General features: G+C 39.8%; 1 protein-coding gene across 10 annotated transcripts in view; it reads right to left on the bottom strand.

Annotated features, from left to right (window-relative positions):
* Window positions 1–11,352, bottom strand: part of ankrd26 (ankyrin repeat domain containing 26) — a 77,160-nt gene extending 65,808 nt beyond the window's left edge. For 7 of the 10 annotated variants that reach the window (XM_061924885.1, XM_061924889.1, XM_061924891.1 and 4 more), the window contains exons 1-6: window positions 10,830–11,351; window positions 4,179–4,293; window positions 3,905–4,078; window positions 2,361–2,467; window positions 2,139–2,276; window positions 1,902–2,062 (exon numbers count right to left, since the gene is read on the bottom strand). In XM_061924885.1, the coding sequence (XP_061780869.1) occupies window positions 1,902–2,062; window positions 2,139–2,276; window positions 2,361–2,467; window positions 3,905–4,078; window positions 4,179–4,293; window positions 10,830–11,029 (895 nt within the window). In that variant the 5' untranslated portion in view covers window positions 11,030–11,351. Of the gene's footprint in view, window positions 1–1,901; window positions 2,063–2,138; window positions 2,277–2,360; window positions 2,468–3,904; window positions 4,079–4,178; window positions 4,294–10,829 lie in introns of all 10 variants that reach the window. The other 3 variants (XM_061924893.1, XM_061924894.1, XM_061924888.1) reach the window with 2 other exon arrangements.
* Between the last annotated feature and the right edge of the window lie 7,742 nt (window positions 11,353–19,094).

Raw genomic sequence — 19,094 nt, 5'->3', positions numbered from 1 at the left:
CCAAAATGTAATGTGCAAATGTGCAATCACAAAAATAGTAACACTCAAAATAGTGCAGAGCAATAGCAACAATAACAACTCAACGTTGCTCGAACGTTAATGTCACACAACACACAAAATAAACATTTAAAGCTCACTTTCTGAAGTTATTCCTGATCCATAAATCCCTCGAATTCTTCTTCGGTGTCTGAATTAAAAAGTTGGGCGAATACGGCATCCAAAATGGCCGGCTCCGTCTCGTCGAAGTCATCAGAGTAAGTGTCGCTGTTGTTGTCCAGCAGTTCCATGAATCCTGCCTTCCGGAAAGCTCGGACCACAGTTGAGACCGATATATCCGCTCAGGCATTTACAATCCACTGGCAGATGTTGGCGTATGTCGTCCGGCGCTGTCTCCCTGTCTTAGTGGCGCAGGTCATCTTGTTGCTTCCTCCACCTACGCACCATTGATTCATTTATGTTCAATTCTCTTGCTGCTGCTCTATTTCCGTGTTCTACTGCGTGACTTATTGCTTTGAGTTTGAATTCTGCGTTGTACGCGTGTCTCTTAATAGGAGCCATTTTGTGGTCTTTACTGATGTAAACACACAAATGAAATGAAACGTAATATCCGCGCGCTTCTTCTTCTACGGGGGCGGGTGGTTGCTTACAGTAGAAGAAGAAGCGCTTCCTCTTCTATGGGGGCGGGTGCTTACCTTGGCGGTTGCTTACCGTAGAAGAAGAAGCGCTTCCTCTTCTACGGGGAAAAAAGATGGCGGCTGTTTACCGTAGTTGCGAGACCTAAACTTTATGAAAATGAATATTAATATTAATCCATATATAAGGCGCACCGGGTTATAAGCCGCACTGTCAGCTTTTGAGAAAATTTGTGGTTTTTAGGTGCGGCTTATAGTGCGGAAAATACGGTATATGAAAAAAACTTTTTTGCACCCTTCATGCTTTCAATTGGAGAACTACCGTATTTTCCGCACTATAAGGCGCACCTAAAAACCACAAATTTTCTCAAAAGCTGACAGTGCGCCTTATAACCCGGTGCGCTTTATATATGGATAAATATTAAGATTCATTTTCATAAAGTTTCGGTCTCGCAACTTCGGTAAACAGCCGCCATCTTTTTTCCCGGTAGAACAGGAAGCGCTTCTTCTTCTACGCAAGCAACCGCCAAGGTAAGCACCCGCCCCCATAGAACAGGAAGCGCTTCTTCTTCTACTGTAAGCAACCACCCGCCCGCGTAGAAGAAGAAAAAGCGCGCGGATATACCGTACGTTTCATTTCCTTTGTGTGTTTACATCTGTAAAGACCACAAAATGGCTCCTACCAAGTGACAGGGATCCGGTTCATGAAAAGACGCAATCTCTCCATCCGCACACGGATTACTATTTCACAGCAACTGATATTCCTGTGAACCGCACTGTGGATACAACGGGAGCACGTACGGTGAATATTCGCACCACAGGGAATGAGAAGTCATCCTTCACTGTGGTTCTAGCTTGCCATGCTAATGGCCAGAAACTTCCACCCATGGTGATATTCAAAAGGAAGACCTTGCCAAAAGAGACCTTTCCAGCCGGCGTCATCATAAAAGCTAACTCGAAGGGATGGATGAAGAAAAGATGAGCGAGTGGTTAAGGTAAGTTTAAGTTTACGCGAAGAGGCCGGGTGGCTTTTTTCAGCAGCTCCGTCCATGTTGATATACGATTCCATGACTGTTTTTTTGACATTCCTTTAGCGCAGTTAGATGCGGCTTACAACACGGGGCGGCTTATGGGTGGACAAAGTTTTGAAATATGCCGTTCATTGAAGGCGCGGCTTATAACCCAGGGCGCCTTATGGTGCGGAAAATACGGTAATCAGATTAATACTTAGGTGTTATTGTATTTGAGTACAGTAAAATAAGACCTCACCATCTTTGTCCGTGGCTGGTCCTCCTACAGAGAGGCCAGTGTTGAGGCCTCGGGAAGGATTGCCCCCCTCTGCTTTAGTCTTCTTTTTACTTGGACCTGGGTGAGACAGGGAGGCCGCCTGGTTCCTTTTGGCATAGTGCTCGGCAATGAGGAGGGCACAACTACAAAGACACCGACCATGTGCTGAGCTTTCATGTGACAGTAGAATTGAGTTTTAGCTAAAGGAGACAAGCTTACGGATGATGGCTTTCCATCGCTGCGTAGTCCTCGGCTAATTGTCCTTTGCTATCCTCAAGTGTAATATCTGCGTCGAATTGCAGCAGCAATCGCACCATGCTGATTTGTCCATTGCCAGCTGCGATCATTAATGGTGACCTGCGAGTTTAGTGACACAAACGAGCCATTTTACAATATACGCTTTTTAAATATAGAGGTAGTGTGTCGCTGTTTTGTCGCCACCTTTGGTCTTTGTCAAAAGTATTGACATCTGCGCCTTTCTTCAGCAGAAACTCCGCCACATCCAGGTGGTCTTCTTGGACTGACAGCGTCAGGGGTGAAAGGCCCTCCTTAAAAGTGAGATTACATGAAAAAAAAAACAGACTCAAAATGTTAGACACTTGTGTTAATCAATGGCAAAGCGTCAAATCGTTGTGCAAGACACTTCACCCTTGCTCCTGATGGGTCATGGTTAGCACCTTGCATGGCAGCTCCCGCCATCAGTGTGTGAATATGTGTATGAATGGGTGAATTTTGAAATTGTGTCATAGCGCTTTGTAGTACCTTTGTATCACCTCAACAGTATGGCAGCTTTTGGGATTTTAAAAAAACGGACCCTAGTCAGACCAATGTGGTCTATAAATGATGCAAGGCGCTCTTCAACCACAAGACCGCTATACCGCACCACCTTAGCCGCGCTCACCCTTTAGAGCACAGCTGTTACTTCCTGGCACTAAACCAGTGGAAAATAGATTTCTCTGTTTACATTTTCACACTTTGCACTATTTTGTTATACTTTATTAAGCATTTCTTACATATTCCTTATTTTGCACCTTCATTTTAAGAGGTTATTATTCAGTGTTCAATGTGATTTTATAATTTTGTTTACATTGAGTGTTTTCCATGCCTGTGTTGACATTTCCTCTCTGTTCTGCATTGATAGCCAAGGGGATTGCAATTATAGAAAGGTTACATTTTAAATACAAATTTTGACATTCAATACATTTTTCTCTTTGTCTTTATTTTCTATAGGTCATAAACAAATTATATAATCATGAATATCAATAAAAAATTAAAAACACCAAGCCATATGCATTGACATAAATGCTGCTAACATTTGCCTTTTTAAATTTGGACTCTGTATTGATCCCAGAGTGTGCAAGTGTACCTAATGTTGTGACTGGTGAATCTATATAATTTTTATGAAGTTTTGTAGCGTCCCGGAAGAGTTAGTACTACAAGGGATTCTGGGTATTTGTTCTGTTGTGTTTATGTTGTGTTACGGTGCGGATGTTCTCCCGAAATGTGTTTTGTCATTCTTGTTTGGTGTGGGTTCACAGTGTGGCGCATATTTGTAACAGTGTTAAACTTGTTTATACTGCCACCCTCAGTGTGACCTGTATGGCTGTTGACCAAGTATGCCTTGCATCAATTCGTAATGAGTAAAGCCGGTAGATATAACGTGACTGGGATGGCATGCACATAAAGGAAGTGCCTTAAAGGTTTATAGTCTCTCTGTACCTCTCCCTACGTCCGTGTACACAACGGCGTTTAAAAACGTCATACATTTTAGTTTTAAAAACCGATACCGATAATAACGAAACCGATACCGATAATTTCCGATATTACATTTTAAAGCCATTATCGGCATCCTTAAATGTAACTGTGGACCAAAATTATCCAAAGCATATCAAATCCATATTATCAAGACCAAAAGAAAGCGTAGACTAAAATCCTCACAGGTCCCTTTTAAGGAAATAGAGCAAAAAATCTCTGAGCGAAATCACCTTATTGTGGGCGTTGATGTCAGCGTCATGCTTCTGGAGGATATCAACAATGGAGATGGAGGGGATGCTTGATGCTAAATGTAAAGCTGTGTTGCCATTCATGTCCACCAGGTTGGGCTCAGCATGGTTTTCCAGCAGGATGATCACAATTACATCATGCTGCCCTTGCACTGCCTGTTAAAATGGAGCAGAATTGACCCACATTTAGTAGAATACCGCCATCTATGATCATCAAAATGCATATTATGTTAAATTGTATAAAATGCAGAATTACCTTCATTAAGGGAGTTCTGTTTTGATTGTCATATAAATTGAGCTTGGCTTTTTTTTCCACAAGGAATTTTACCACCTCGTAATTTCCACTGGCACACGCGATGTGTAGTGCTGTCCTGTAAGAGAAAATTCAACTAATTTTATATGCAAGATCATTTAAATCCAGTACCCTAAATCATACACTTATAATTGTTCATGTAATAGCCACACAATTGACAATGTAACTGAATTTATTTACATCAAATCATGCTGAGAAATTTAAATGAATACATTTGTGAGCAAAATTTGCATTTTAAAATTCAGTGTAAAAAAAATTCAAAGCAGAAAACTTTATTCCAGAAAAATGGAAATTGTGATGTATCATTTTGTTCGAAATAAATTTAAACCATAACCCTATTTGTTGCTTCAAAACTCACAACCTTTTATGGTATAGTAGCTTACCACCATCGCTTTTTCCTGCTTTGTCACGTGACTTCAAACTTGACGCCTGATTGGCTGGCCCAGAGACAGGATCGATTGCTTCAGTCCTAATTTAAGTAAGTCTTGAGATTTGAAGCAACAAATATTCATGCACTGAATTTTTTACACTAAATGTTTATTCACAGAAATTTAACAAACTGAATAATCGAACACATTTTTCACAGAGATGTGTATTCAATAAAAATGTCAGGATAATTTGATGTAAAAAAAATAATTTCACAAAATAAAAAAATTAAAAATTCACAAAATTTAAAACATTAATTTCACAAATATCAAAAGCAAAAAGTTTAGTGTCCAAACAAAGCTTTCGTACTAAAGACACCAATGAACCTCCATATATTTAACTGCTAACATCAGACCTGCATGCAACTTTACTTGAGTAATATTTTGCTGGGGTGGGCAACGCTGCAGGTTTTGGTATCAATCTGATACCAAGTAAAGACACAGGAAGAAGTGTTGATGATACTTTAAATATTTTTCAATTGAAAACAATGTCAAGATCAGTGAATAATTAATAAGAATTAAAAAAAAAAAAGATGTTATGGAAACAAACAGTTTTTATGAATCATAAGACAATGCAAATAACTAAATGTTTTTGTGGCAGAAACATGGAAGAAAACTTAAATATGGATATCATCAGACTTAGAATTGGTCTGATACAGATACTATACCAGTGGTTCTTAACCTTGTTGGAGGTACCGAACCCCACCAGTTTCATATGCGCATTCACCGAACCCTTCTTTAGTGAAAAATTCAATGTTTTTTTTTTCAAATTCAAGAAAAAGGCAAATATTTTTTTACTGGTGCACAAAATGAACCGTGCATGAACATCACCTTGTTCAAAGAACAAAACCAACACAGTGCATAAACTCACAACAAATTACACACCTTACACACATTACCATGAATTGATTAAAGTGGACCCCGACTTAAACAAGTTGAAAAACTTATTGGGGTGATACCATTTAGTGGTCAATTGTACAGAATATGTACTGTACTGTGTAAACTGTACTGTTTCATATAATGTATTCTCTTCCTTTGCAATCTGCTAGTAAAAGTTTCAATCGATCAATCAAACAACCTGCAAATCAGATGGAAAATTAGAGGGAACATTGTTTGGGGGTATCCATAATACGGTTCGATCGAACCCAGGTTAAGAACCACTGTACTATACTCTTGGTATCGATGCTATATTTAGATCTGGCTTTCTTTAATTGCACAGCAGATTGCTAAAAAACAGCAGAGCACTGTCATATAGAGGACCTTTGACAATCATTTGTTGCCAGTAGGTCCTTTACAGCACATGTTCCTGTCACGTATGTAGACTGTAGAGGATCTTTGACTAGCATGTGTTGCAGTAGGTCCTGAACAACAGCAGAACGCTCTCTTGTCATATACTGTAGAGGATCTTTAGAAATCATTTTTGGCAGTAGGTCCTTAATAACAGCATATACCGTCTGTAATATATAGGATCTTTGACCAGCATTTTTGGCAATATGTCCTTAATAACAGCAGAGCGCTCGGCATAGAGGATTTTGACTAGCATTTGTTGCAACAGGTCCTTAATAACAGTAGAGCGTCCTTGTCATAGAGAGGATCGTTGGCAATCATTTATTGGCAGTAGGTCCTTAACAGATACAGTCTGTTATATAGAGGATCTTTGACTCACATTTTCGGCAATATGTCCTTAATAACAGCAGAGCGCTCGGCATAGAGAGGATTTTGACTAGCATTTGTTGCAATAGGTCATTAATAACAGTAGAGCGTTGTCATATAAAGGATTGTTGGCAATCATTTATTGGCTGTAGGTCCTTAACATATACTATCTGTTACATAGAGGATCTTTGACTAACATGTTTTGGAAACAGGTCCTTCTTAACAGCAGAGCGCTCGACATATAGAGGATCTTTGACTAAGTACAGGGTTTCCCTTACGTCTACTTGCTCCGCCACGGCAAAATAAAATCAATCATCAATCAATCAATCAATGTTTATTTATATAGCCCTAAATCACGAGTGTCTCAAAGGGCTGCACAAGCCACAACGACATCCTCGGTTCAGATCCCACATCAGGGCAAGGAAAAACTCAACCCAATGGGACAATGAGAAACCTTGGAGAGGACGGCTGATGTGGGGACCCCCCTTAGAGCGACCGGTGCAATGGACGTCGAGTGGATCTAGCATATTTTGAGAGTCCAGTCCAAAAGCCACCACACCTTAATAATTAGTTGGTTTGTTTTTACGCGAAAACAAATTAAAATAATATAATGCATTGTAGCCTCCAGAAGAATTCACACAAGGTCTGACGCTCTTTTTAATTTTTATTGCCAATCTTATGCTAATAGCAGGCCCAATTCCAACACGTATTCCTTCCCGGGCACACACGTCCGTGTTTCACTCCCACTCTCAGGCACGGTGTGTTCACGATCATGGGAACAATGAACATCCGTAGCACACAAACATGCACTTTTACCACCAGCACGTCCTTACGGTATGAATGGCAATACATAGTCTAATATTTGCGCACTATTGACGAGTGATGTACCCAAAATGTTGCCGCTAAAAAAGACTTTCACCATCGGAACCACACTGCCGAAACCGGATGTTGTGATGACGAAAGCAATACACAACGAGCTTGTCTGGAGAGGCGGCAGCATGTCTGCGATGTGGACGTACTGTGATATATCCCAGATATACCCGCGGACATCGATCTACAAAATGTGCAAATATTAAAAGGACAGCGGCAGCTTCTAAGGGGAAAAAGGCTGGCAGCAGCTCAAAGAAAGTGTGAACCATAAGACAATGCAAATAACTGAATGTTTTTGTGGCAGAAACAGAGAAGAAAAGTGAATATGGATATCATCACACTTGGAATTGGTCTGATACAGATACTACTCTTGGTATCGATGCTATATTTAGATAGAGCTAGCTTTTATTTTAACTTTTATTGCCAATCTTATGCTAACAGCAGGCCCAATTCCAACACGTATTCCCTTCCGTGCACACATGTCCGTCTACGTGTTTCACTCCCACTCTCAGGCACGGTGTGTGTGTTCACGATCATGGAAATAATGAACATCCATAACACACGAACATGCATTTTTACCACCAGCACGTCCTTACAGTATGAATGGCAATATATAGTCTATTATTTGCGCACTATTGCACCCAAAATGTTGCCGCTAAAAAAGACTGACCACCAGAACCACACTGTCGAAACCGGATGTTGTGCACACGAGATTGTCTGGAGAGGTGGCAGCATGGCTGCGATGTGGACGTACTTTGATATATCCCAGATATACCCGCGGACATCGAGCCACACAATGTGCAATTTGCAAATATTAAAAGGATTTGTCGCGGACAAGGAGCAACACAAGTAGAGTCTCTTAAAGGGGAACATTATCACAATTTCAGAAGGGTTAAAACCATTAAAAATCAGTTCCTAGTGGCTTATTTTATTTTTCGAAGTTTTTTTCAAAATTTTACCCATTACGCAATATCCCTAAAAAAGCTTCAAAGTGCCTGATTTTAACTATCGTTATATACACCCGTCCATTTTCCTGTGACGTCACATAGCGATGCCAACACAAACAAACATGGCGCATAGAACAGCAAGCTATAGCGACATTAGCTCGGATTCAGACTCGGATTTCAGCGGCTTAAGCGATTCAACAGATTACGCATGTATTGAAACGGATGGTTGTAGTGTGGAGGCAGGTAGCGAAAACGAAATTGAAGAAGAAACTGAAGCTATTGAGCCATATCGGTTTGAACCGTATGCAAGCCAAACCGACGAAAACGACACGACAGCCAGCGACACGGTAGAAAGCGAGGACGAATTCGGCGATCGCCTTCTAACCAACGATAGGTATGTGTTTGTTTGGCATTAAAGGAAACTAACAACTATGAACTAGGTTTACAGCATATGAAATACATTTGGCAACAACATGCACTTTGAGAGTGCAGACAGCCCAATTTTCATCAATTAATATATTCTGTAGACATACCCTCATCCGCTATCTTTTCCTGAAAGCTGATCTGTCCAGTTTTGGAGTTGATGTCAGCAGGCCAGGGAAGCTAGGGTCGATATTCTTCTCTTGATCATCTTCGGTGGCATAAGGGACGGTGTGAGCCAAGACATCCAGGGGGTTTAGCTCGCTCGTCTGCGGGAACAAACTGCCGCCATTGCGTGCCACCGAGGTCTTTTGTCCCTGAATTGCTCACACACTCCGGCAGATTCAATGGGGGTCTGGCGGCAGATTTCTTTGACTTTATCGTTGGAAATGCATCTGCTTTGAGTGTCGCAGGATATCCACACATTCTTGCCATCTTTGTCGTAGCATAGCTTTCATCGGTAAAGTGTGCGGAACAAACGTCCAATTTCTTGCCACTTTCGCATCTTTGGGCCACTGGTGCAACTTGAATCCATCCCTGTTCGTGTTGTTACACCCTCCGACAACACACCGACGAGGCATGATGTCTCCAAGGTACGGAAAACAGTCGAAAAAACGGAAAATAACAGCTGATTTGACTCGGTGTTTGTAATGTGTTTGAGAAAATGGCGGATTGCTTCTCCGAGAGCGAATAATAGAAAGGCGTTTAATTTGCCAAAATTCACCCATTTAGAGTTCGTAAATCGGTTAAAAAAATATATGGTCTTTTTTCTGCAACATCAAGGTATATATTGACGCTTACATAGGTCTGGTGATAATGTTCCCCTTTAACACCAGTACAGCCTCCAATAACATCAGAAAAAGATGCTAGATTTGTTGCTAGTTGTTTGTTTGTTTTTTAAAGCAAAAAAAAAATAAGTCTCTAGAAACTTCTCAACATAGTACATTGTACCATTGATTGATTGATTGATTGAAACTTTTATTAGTAGATTGCACAGTACAGTACATATTCTGTACAATTGACCACTAAATGGTAATACCCGATTAAGTTTTTCAACTTGTTTACGTTACGTTAAGAAAATAAGGAAAAAGTAGAATAAAATAGAGCAAAACGATATGAGACAAACAAGTTAATATGAATTATTATAACTAGAGATGTCCGATAATATCTGACTGCCGATATTAAAGTCCGATAAATGCTTTAAAATGTAATATTGGAAATTATCGGTATCCGTTTCAATAAGTAAAATTTATGACTTTTTAAAACGCCGCTGTATGGAGTGGTACACCGACGTAGGGAGAAGTACAGAGCAGTTGCGTCTCCCAGTCATACTTGCCAACCCTCCCGATTTTCCCGGGAGACTCCCAAATTTCAGTGCCCCTCCCAACAATCTCCCGGGGCAACCATTCTCCCGAATTTCTCCCGATTTCCACCCAGACAACAATATTGGGGGCTTGCCTTAAAGGCACTGCCTTTGCCTGCCCGCGCAATCACATAATATCTCCGGCTTTTCACACACATAAGTGAATGCCATGCATACTTGGTCAACAGCCATACAGGTCACACTGAGGGTGGCCGTATAAACAACTTTAACACTGTTACAAATATGCGCCACACCGTGAACCCACAATGACAAACACATTTCGGGAGAACATTCGCACCGTAACACAACATAAACACAACAGAACAAATACCCAGAACCCCTTGCAGCACTAAGTCTTCCGGGACGCTACAATATACACCCACCCTCAGGGAGAGCATGTCCCAAATTCCAAGCTGCTGTTTTGAGGCATGTTAAAAAAAATAATGCACTTTGTGACTTCAATAATAAATATGGCAGTGCCATGTTGGCATTTTTTTCCATAACCTGAGTTGATTTATTTAGGAAAACCTTGTTATATAGTTTAATGCATCCAGCGGGGCATCACAACAAAATTAGGCATAATAATGTGTTAATTCCATGACTGTATATATCGGTATCGGTTGATATCTGAATCGGTAATTAAGAGTTGGACAATATCGGAATAATAAAGCCATTATCGGACATCTCTAATTATAACATTTATTTGTTTTTAAATGTACGTTTACATTTTTAAAGCAAACATATGCATCATGGCAGATTATGCAAATGATGTCATGTTGACCACGCCCCCACCGCCACAGGTATGTTGGCCATCTGGGGGGAGTCCTGAGGTACAAGACTTGATTAATACAAATTAAGAATAAAAGTGAACAATTCAGATGGATATGATATAGGTTGAATTGAAAAATCGACTTACCTATTCTGCTTATCGACCTGATTGACGTCATTGTTTTTGACAAGATGCTCCAGCTTGGACACATCTCCCTTCCAGGCAGCCTTGTGCAACTTTCCCAGGTCCTTTTCTTTCACTTCGTAGCCGACAGAGAGAACATTCCCTCGGTCGGGGGTTCCCGATGGGGACTGTTTCCTCTTGGAAAAGCTGAATAATTTCTTCATGGCGCCAACCCAATGCACCGCTACTTAATCGCTCTCATAACACTGACAAAATAAGGCGTCCAAAGCGGATTACCTCGGGGGAAAATGTCCCTGGTGGAAGACATGTTGTGGCGACGCCAAATAGTCACGCCGATGAATTTTCAGCCACTTTAGCGTCCACGGAAGGTATAAATGTTGTGTGTTTGTATGGAATGTTCCATATGGACCTAGGAGACCGCCACAAGCGTCGTCTTAGCGATGGAAAGGCTGGGGCGCATGCGCAAATCTGCGCCGTCTTCTTCAACGGGATGTCCAGGTTTTTGGTGCGACAGCGCCACCCTGTGTCCTGGAATGTGTTCCCCGTTATCACACGGTCTAATAAATGGGTTATTATACTTGTATAGCGCTTTTCTACCTTCACGGTACTCAAAGCGCTTTGACACTATTTCCACATTCACCCATTCACACACACATTCACACACTGATGGCGGGAGCTGCCATGCAAGGCCCTAACCACGACCCACCAGGAGCAAGGGTGAAGTGTCTTGCTTGTGTCAGCTTTGTGTTATAGATGAACAAGTATATTACTATTAATAATCAGTACAAAAAAAACACATTTCACATTGCATTACAAATATTTGCTCTTTTTTCTTACATTTTACTTTAGTTTTTTTCCCAACAATATGTTGTGGGCCTTTTCCTGTAAGGATATAAAAATGATTTAGGAATTTTGATTGTGTTTTTAGGAATTTTGATTGTGTAACTATACAACCTAGTGCCACAAATGCTTCTTTACGAAAATAATATTGTTCAGTTACACTTGCAATGGTGTTTATTACTGTAGTTGTTGTATTTATTAGCATTGTTTGGTTTGTTTGTTATTTTTAACTGACAACTTAGTTTATTTTTCTTTATTATTTATTTCAGTGTGTAGGATGGTGTGTGTGTGTATAGGATGGTGTGTGTGTGTGTGTGTATATATATATATATATATATATATATATATATATATATATATATATGTATATATATATATATATATATATATATATATATATATATATATATATATATATATATATATATATATATATATATACACATACACACATTTATTTACTTTTTCTATGTGTCATGTCTGTGTGATCATGTTTTGTTTAAGTTATGTTCTGCTTGGTTTTGGACTCTTTTTAGTTACTGCTTTTCACTCCCTTGTCTTGTTTCCATGGTTACCCATTAGTTTCACCTGTTCCACGTTTGGACTCATTGTGACTCTTGTTTGTCACCATAGCAACTCATTAGTTTTCACCTGCCCTCACGACTCACGCACCTGTCTTTAATCATGTCACTACTATTTAACCCTGGAGTTGCCAGGCAGTCAGCCTGGAGACATCAAACTCCTGTCACTTTGCTTCACACTCTCCACACACCCTTATGACCCTTGCTGCTCTTTTTCATGCCGTTTTCTCGTCCAAGTAAGTTTTCTTTATTCATGCCATAGTTTGTAAGTTTTGTTTCATTGTTCATAGTTTCTGCCTTTGTGCAAGTTTTGTGTTTATAGTCAAGTTTTGTACTTCCGCCCTTGTGCGCGCCTTTTGTTTGCTTCTTTTGTTGTAGTTATAGTGTTAAAATAAATCATGTATAACCCTTCACGCCACGTATAGTCCAAATCATTTGCACCACGGGAGAACAAATCCCGCCATAGTTGAGGTCATGACACTATGTAGGAAGGTGTATATATATATATATATATATATATATATATATATATATATATATATATATATATATTATATATTATATATATATATATATATATATATATATATTATATATATATATATATATATATATATATATATATATATATATATATATATATATTATATATATATATATATATATATATATATATATATATATAAAGGGGCAGCACTGTGGAACAGGGGCTAGTGCATGTGCCTCACAATACGAAGGTCCTGAGTAGTCCTGAGTTCAATCCCGGGCTCGGGATCTTTCTGTGTGGAGTTTGCATGTTCTCCCCGTGACTGCGTGGGTTCCCTCCGGGTACTCCGGCTTCCTCCCACCTCCAAAGACATGCACCTGGGGATAGGTTGATTGGCAACACTAAATTGACCCTAGTGTGTGAATGTGAGTGTGAATGTTGTCTGTCTATCTGTGTTGGCCCTGTGATGAGGTGGCGACTTGTCCAGGGTGTACCCCGCCTTCCGCCCGAATGCAGCTGAGATAGGCTCCAGCACCCCCCCGCGACCCCAAAAGGGACAAGCGGTAGAAAATGGATGGATGGATATATATATTTATATATATATTTAAAGACAATACAAACCTGTGTGTAAACTTTGTTACAGGTGACAAAGCACTATGGGGTAAGTCGTATTATGGGGTATTGTGTGTAGAATTTTGAGGACAAAAATTAATTCATTGCGGTTTGGAATAAGTCTGTAACTAGTGGAACATAACACAATGTGGAAAAAGTGAAGCAATGTGAATACTTTCTGCATGTACTGTATGGAAAATACGGCGCATATTATAATTTATGTATACACAGTGTTGGGACTAACGCGTTACTTTGTAACGCGTTACTGTAACGCCGTTAGTTTCGGCGGTAACTAGTAATCGAACGCGTTATTTTTTTTTTATTCAGTAATTTAGTTACCGTTACTACATGATGCGTTACTGCGTTATTTTACGTTACTTTTGATGTAGTATCGGCTAGAAACAGAAGCGCTGCGGTGTCGTTCTTCTGAATCTTCCTCTGTCACAAGCCGTAGAGAAGAAAAGAGGCACGGTCTATGTGTGTGTGGGTGTGGGTGTGGGGAAAAAAAGTTGTTGGCACGTTCAGTCCACACACAGCGTGGTCATGGCGAGCGGAGTAACGGAGGAGCTTGAACGCCCCGCGCCATTGAATCGGTGTGTTTATAAGTGCAGACTCGGTTGTGCAAAACGAGGGTTTTAAACACATGCTGAACGTGCTTGAACCACGTTACGACATCCCGTCGCGCACCCACTTCAGCAATAAGATTGTGCCAGATCTTTATGAGCAGGAGAAGAAAAAACTATCCCGAGCATCATCTGTTGCGCTCATGACAGACGGGTGGACGTCCAGCGGAACTATAAGCGCTCACTTCATCACAGCAGACTGGGAGATGAGAAGACATGCCCCCTCTACGAGAGTCACCTTGCGCAGGTGCTGACACAAGCAGTGGAGGACTGGAAGATAAAGATATCCCAGTCACACGTGATAATGCCAAAAATCAAATAATTACAGAGAATGAGGCAGGACTGGGACCACAGATAGGTGCTTTGCACATGTAGTGAATTTGGCATCACAGAAGGGAATCTCAGTCAATAGGATGGAGCGCCTCTTTGGGAGGATCAGGAAGGTTTCTTACTTCCACCCAAGCACAACAGCTGCTCATGTGCTTAAGACAAAGCAAGAAATGCTAAAGCTGCCTGCTCATACATGATGTCCCAACGAGGTGGAACTCCACTTATGATATGTTGGAGCAGCAGGCAGCTATATACTCTGCATTGACCCACAACACCCTGAAGACAAATGTCACCCTGTCTGATGATGATGTGAGAGTGGCAGGTGAGGTCCTCCAGGTGCTTAAAAGTGTTCCATCTCTACTGAGCACTGAAACTTCACCATCTGTGTCAATGATCCTGCCACTGAAAACAAGTATTCTACAATCCATGGCTCCAAGTGTGGAAGACAGCAACATCACTCCAGATGTCAGGCTTTATGTTTCAAGGAAGATGATGTTTCTTCTTATGTTGCACTTTAACTTGTTTTTTATTCATGGTCATTGGTCCAAGTTTAAAGAAAGGAGGAATGCCTTTTTATGTTGCACTGTTTTTCATTAATTATGTTAAAAGGAAAATAAAAATGTATGTCAAGTTGATCAACAGATTGTATTATTCTCCAGTGCAATAACAGTACTGAAATGAAGGCAAAAAGGGCATTAATGGGAGCTTTAAAAAAAAAAGAAGAAAAAAAGAAGTAACTAAATAGTTACTTTTCACAGTAACGCATTACTTTTTGGTGTAAGTAACTGAGTTAGTAACTGAGTTACTTTTGAAATAAAGTAACTAGTAACTGTAACTATTTACTGGTTTTCAGTAACTAACCCAACACTGTGTATACAATATATAGGTTCTAGGTGACAAGTTATGTTATTAGTATCAAAATTATTGAAATGTCAGATTCTTCTCATAACATTACATCTTTTCGCTCTTCTTTGCTTAGATTTTCACATTTATTTCCAACAATATGCAGCGGGCCACAAATTGGTAGTATCAAAATTTCAGCTTTTTCTCATCACATTTTGCCTTTTTGCTCTTTTTACTTACATTTTTACTGTTACTACCAGCAAAATGCTGCGGGCCAACAAGACTCGAGCTGCGGGCCGCAGACGGCCCTCGGGCGGCACTTTGGACACCACTGATCTAATGAATCGGTAAAACAAAACATGAATTTGTTTAATTTATAATTAAACAACAAAATATAGAAACAAATGAAAATCATCATAATTAGAATAGAGTAAAAATGTGAACAAATAATATTATAACACTTTTTTGTTGTCATTGCATTAGAACACATTCAAACTAAAGAGATACAAATAATTACTCGAATAATTATATAAAATATCCACACAATTCTAAAGCGTTATTAAAAAAACTGCTTGGTTTGCATTTTGGGTTCAAATCATTTACTGTACAGTAATTTTTTCATACATTTAGCTCCAATTTGAGGAATGCCATTACAGCATACAGATACTTCAATTAAATGGCATACATGCAGCACAACCAAAACTACTAAGAGTTTATTCTTTTATTGAGACTGTTCCCACATAAAGCAACATTTATGAAAAAACAACAACAATAAAATACCATACCTGTACATTATTTAAATTTTTTTAAACATACTGACATTCCTTAAAAAAAGGTTTAAACTCAGAAATAAAAAAAAACATACTAGTCTACATAACTGTTTTATGTGATCGCTTTGAGTGGACTTTGTCACGGTGCACGCGCAATCCCGCATGTCATCTGCTGCAAGCGCAGCCGGCCCCTCCGCTAGAAGCGTGCCGGGACACGCCCCTGCTCGCTCTTCCCGCATCACGGCCACACGCCTGCACGGCTGCAATCAATCGGGAATTAGCACACCTGTGTCTGATGAAGGCGGACAGCATAAAGACCAGCGTACCCGAAGATCCAGTGCCGGAACGTAGTTCACTCCTCGTAGTAAGCATCCCGTCTCTGGCTTACCTCCGTGTACTTGCTTTCCCTGTGCCCGTGTCTTATGTCCTCTGTGTTCCTCGCAGTGTTCCCTCTGTTTCCTGTGATCGAGCTGTGTGCCTCGACTTCCCACTGGGTTCTGAACTGCCTCCTTCGATCCTCGACCCCTGCTTGGACACGGACCTCGTTGCCTCTTTCCAACCCCCGACCTCTCGCTTGCCCACGGACTGTCTTCTCGCCTTGCCCTCTTTGGTCTGACGAAGGATTCATCCAACACGCACTTACAACAAACTCTGGTAACATTCACATTGTTAATTCTACACATCGTCTTGCACCATTGACGTTTAGTAGCATACACACCCCAACACATCATCATCATCTGTTTCAATAAACCTCTTGAACTGATCTGTGCCGTTGTGTCGTCTCCTTCCCCCGCCGTACGTAACAGACTTTTGAGATTCAGTTTGTTACACTTTTATTATATGCTATAGCTTGTAGGGATTTTGTGGATTTCAAATTTCCCTGACCACCTGAGGGCAAAACAGACTGTGAATGATTTTAAAAAATGCTTAAAAGCCCTTCTTTTTTAAAAAGCCTTTTTTTAGATGTGCATACTAGCTGTAGTTATTTGGCTGTTCTCGTTTTAATTTGTATTTATTTATTTATTATCTTATTTATTATTATTTTATTTTTTTAATACACTAGAACTTTGAGATTGTTTACTCAATATAAAATGCTTTTTACAAATAAAATCTATTATTATTATTATTATTACAAAGTGAATTATTAAAGGCCTTATTTTTTCATCTATAGACTGGGATTGTCAAATATTATTAAAGGTCAAAGTCGAGTGTGCAGGAACAAATCACCTTAAAAAAGGCTTGTATGTTGCAATAATATATTTGCATATACAATTGAACTTTTTAGCATTTTTCTCTTGTCCCATCGCGCACGCTCTCAAAGGGTCTCAGCTCGATATTCCGAGCCCATTGTCTGCACGACATGATACTTATACGGACACACTCGCATATAATTTGGCGGAGTGGGTCATTACCTCAGCAACAGAAGCCAAGTCATTCAGGAGAGCGCTTACAGCTAGGTGTGTCTGCGCCCACTGTTGCCCCGGCCTGAAAGGCGGCAGTTTTACAGGTCTCACGTGGAACGGTGCAGGATCGGATGACCTCCCATCCTGTGGTGTTTGTTGCCTGCAGGCCTCCTCCTCACATCAAAAGGCAAAAGAGTTTGTTGCGGCTGGATATGTGTGTAAGCCAGGCCTGGGCAAGTATTTCAACTCGGGGGCCAAATTTTGAGAAAAAAATGTGTCTGGGTGCCGAAATATCTGATTTTTAGAAACACTAATACAAAAACTCACAATAATGTCTGATTGAATGCTAAAAAAAAGTTATGAGGGACCGTCTTAAAAAACAGAATGGAAATTCCAGGTTTTTTTTACTGAACGGGACACCCAGAATGTACATGAAAATAAAGAATGTGGGATTTACAATATTTTTACTATGAAGGATAAAACACTGAATATTGACAACATATGAACGTCACACCCCCTCTCCATCCACATATTTTACAATCAAGCGAAACGCAACAAAAATGCAACAAACACAGCAAAATATGAACGTGAAGGGTAAAAAACCCCCACTTACTAGAGATGTCCGATAATATCGACCTCTTGATATTATCGGCTGATAAATGCCTTAAAATGTAATATCGTAAATTATCGGTATCGTTCTTCTTAATTATCGGTATGTTTTTTTAATTTTTATTTATATATATATATATATATTTTTTTTTAATGAAATCAACATAAAAAACACAAGATACACTTAAAATTAGTGCACCGACCCAAAAAACCTCCCTCCCCCATTTACACTCATTCACACAAAAAGGTTGTTTCTTTCTGTTATTAATATTCTGGTTCCTACATTATATATCAATATATATCAATACAGTCTGCAAGGGATACAGTCCATAAGCACACATGATTTTGGTGCTGCTGGTCCACTAATAGTACTAACCTTTAACAGTTAATTTTACTAATTTTCATTAATTACGGTACTAGTTTCTATGTAACTGTTTTTATATTGTTTTACTTTCTTTTTTATTCAAGAAAATGTTTTTAATTTGTTTATCTTATTTGATTATTTTTTTTAAAAAGTACCTTATCTTCACCATACCTGGTTGTCCAAATTAGGCATAATAATGTGTTAATTCCACTACTGCATATATAGGTTGATATCGGTATCGGTTGATATCGGTATCCGTTGATATATCAGTATCGGTAATTAAAGAGTTAGACAATATCGGAATATCGGATATCGGCAAAAAGCCATTATCGGACATCCCTACCACTTACTATCTGATATATCACTAAGCTTTAGAACTTTGTTATAAAAATCTCCTTCCACGTCTGTCCCTGACACCCACATTTCAGGTTGACCGCTCTGGAAACCCTCTGTGGAAACGTTCCCCACCCACACTGCTTGGTGCCTCATCTGAGCTGCTGTGACTTAGATTACCATAGCAACTAATTAGATTACCATAGTAACTCATTAGATGACCATAGTAACTAGTATATCATGGAAAAGTGCAGATTCCAACCATTGAAATACTTTGTATAGTTGAAGACTCACGGTCATTTGAAAACATCACTGCACATCATAATGGCAGCTACAATTTCCATCTTGAAGATCTAAAAAAATTATTTGGGAATGTCCGGCGGGCCAGATTGAAGAGCTTAACGGGCCGCATGTGGCCCCAGGGCCTTAATTTGCCCAGGTCTTGTGTAAGCCATTCATTAGAAACAACACAC

This window comes from Nerophis lumbriciformis, linkage group LG29 (genome assembly GCF_033978685.3).
Source record: "Nerophis lumbriciformis linkage group LG29, RoL_Nlum_v2.1, whole genome shotgun sequence".
NCBI classification, from domain to species: domain Eukaryota; kingdom Metazoa; phylum Chordata; class Actinopteri; order Syngnathiformes; family Syngnathidae; genus Nerophis; species Nerophis lumbriciformis.
Note: the sequence above shows the minus strand (reverse complement) of the source record. Positions and strands in the feature narration are given on the sequence as shown.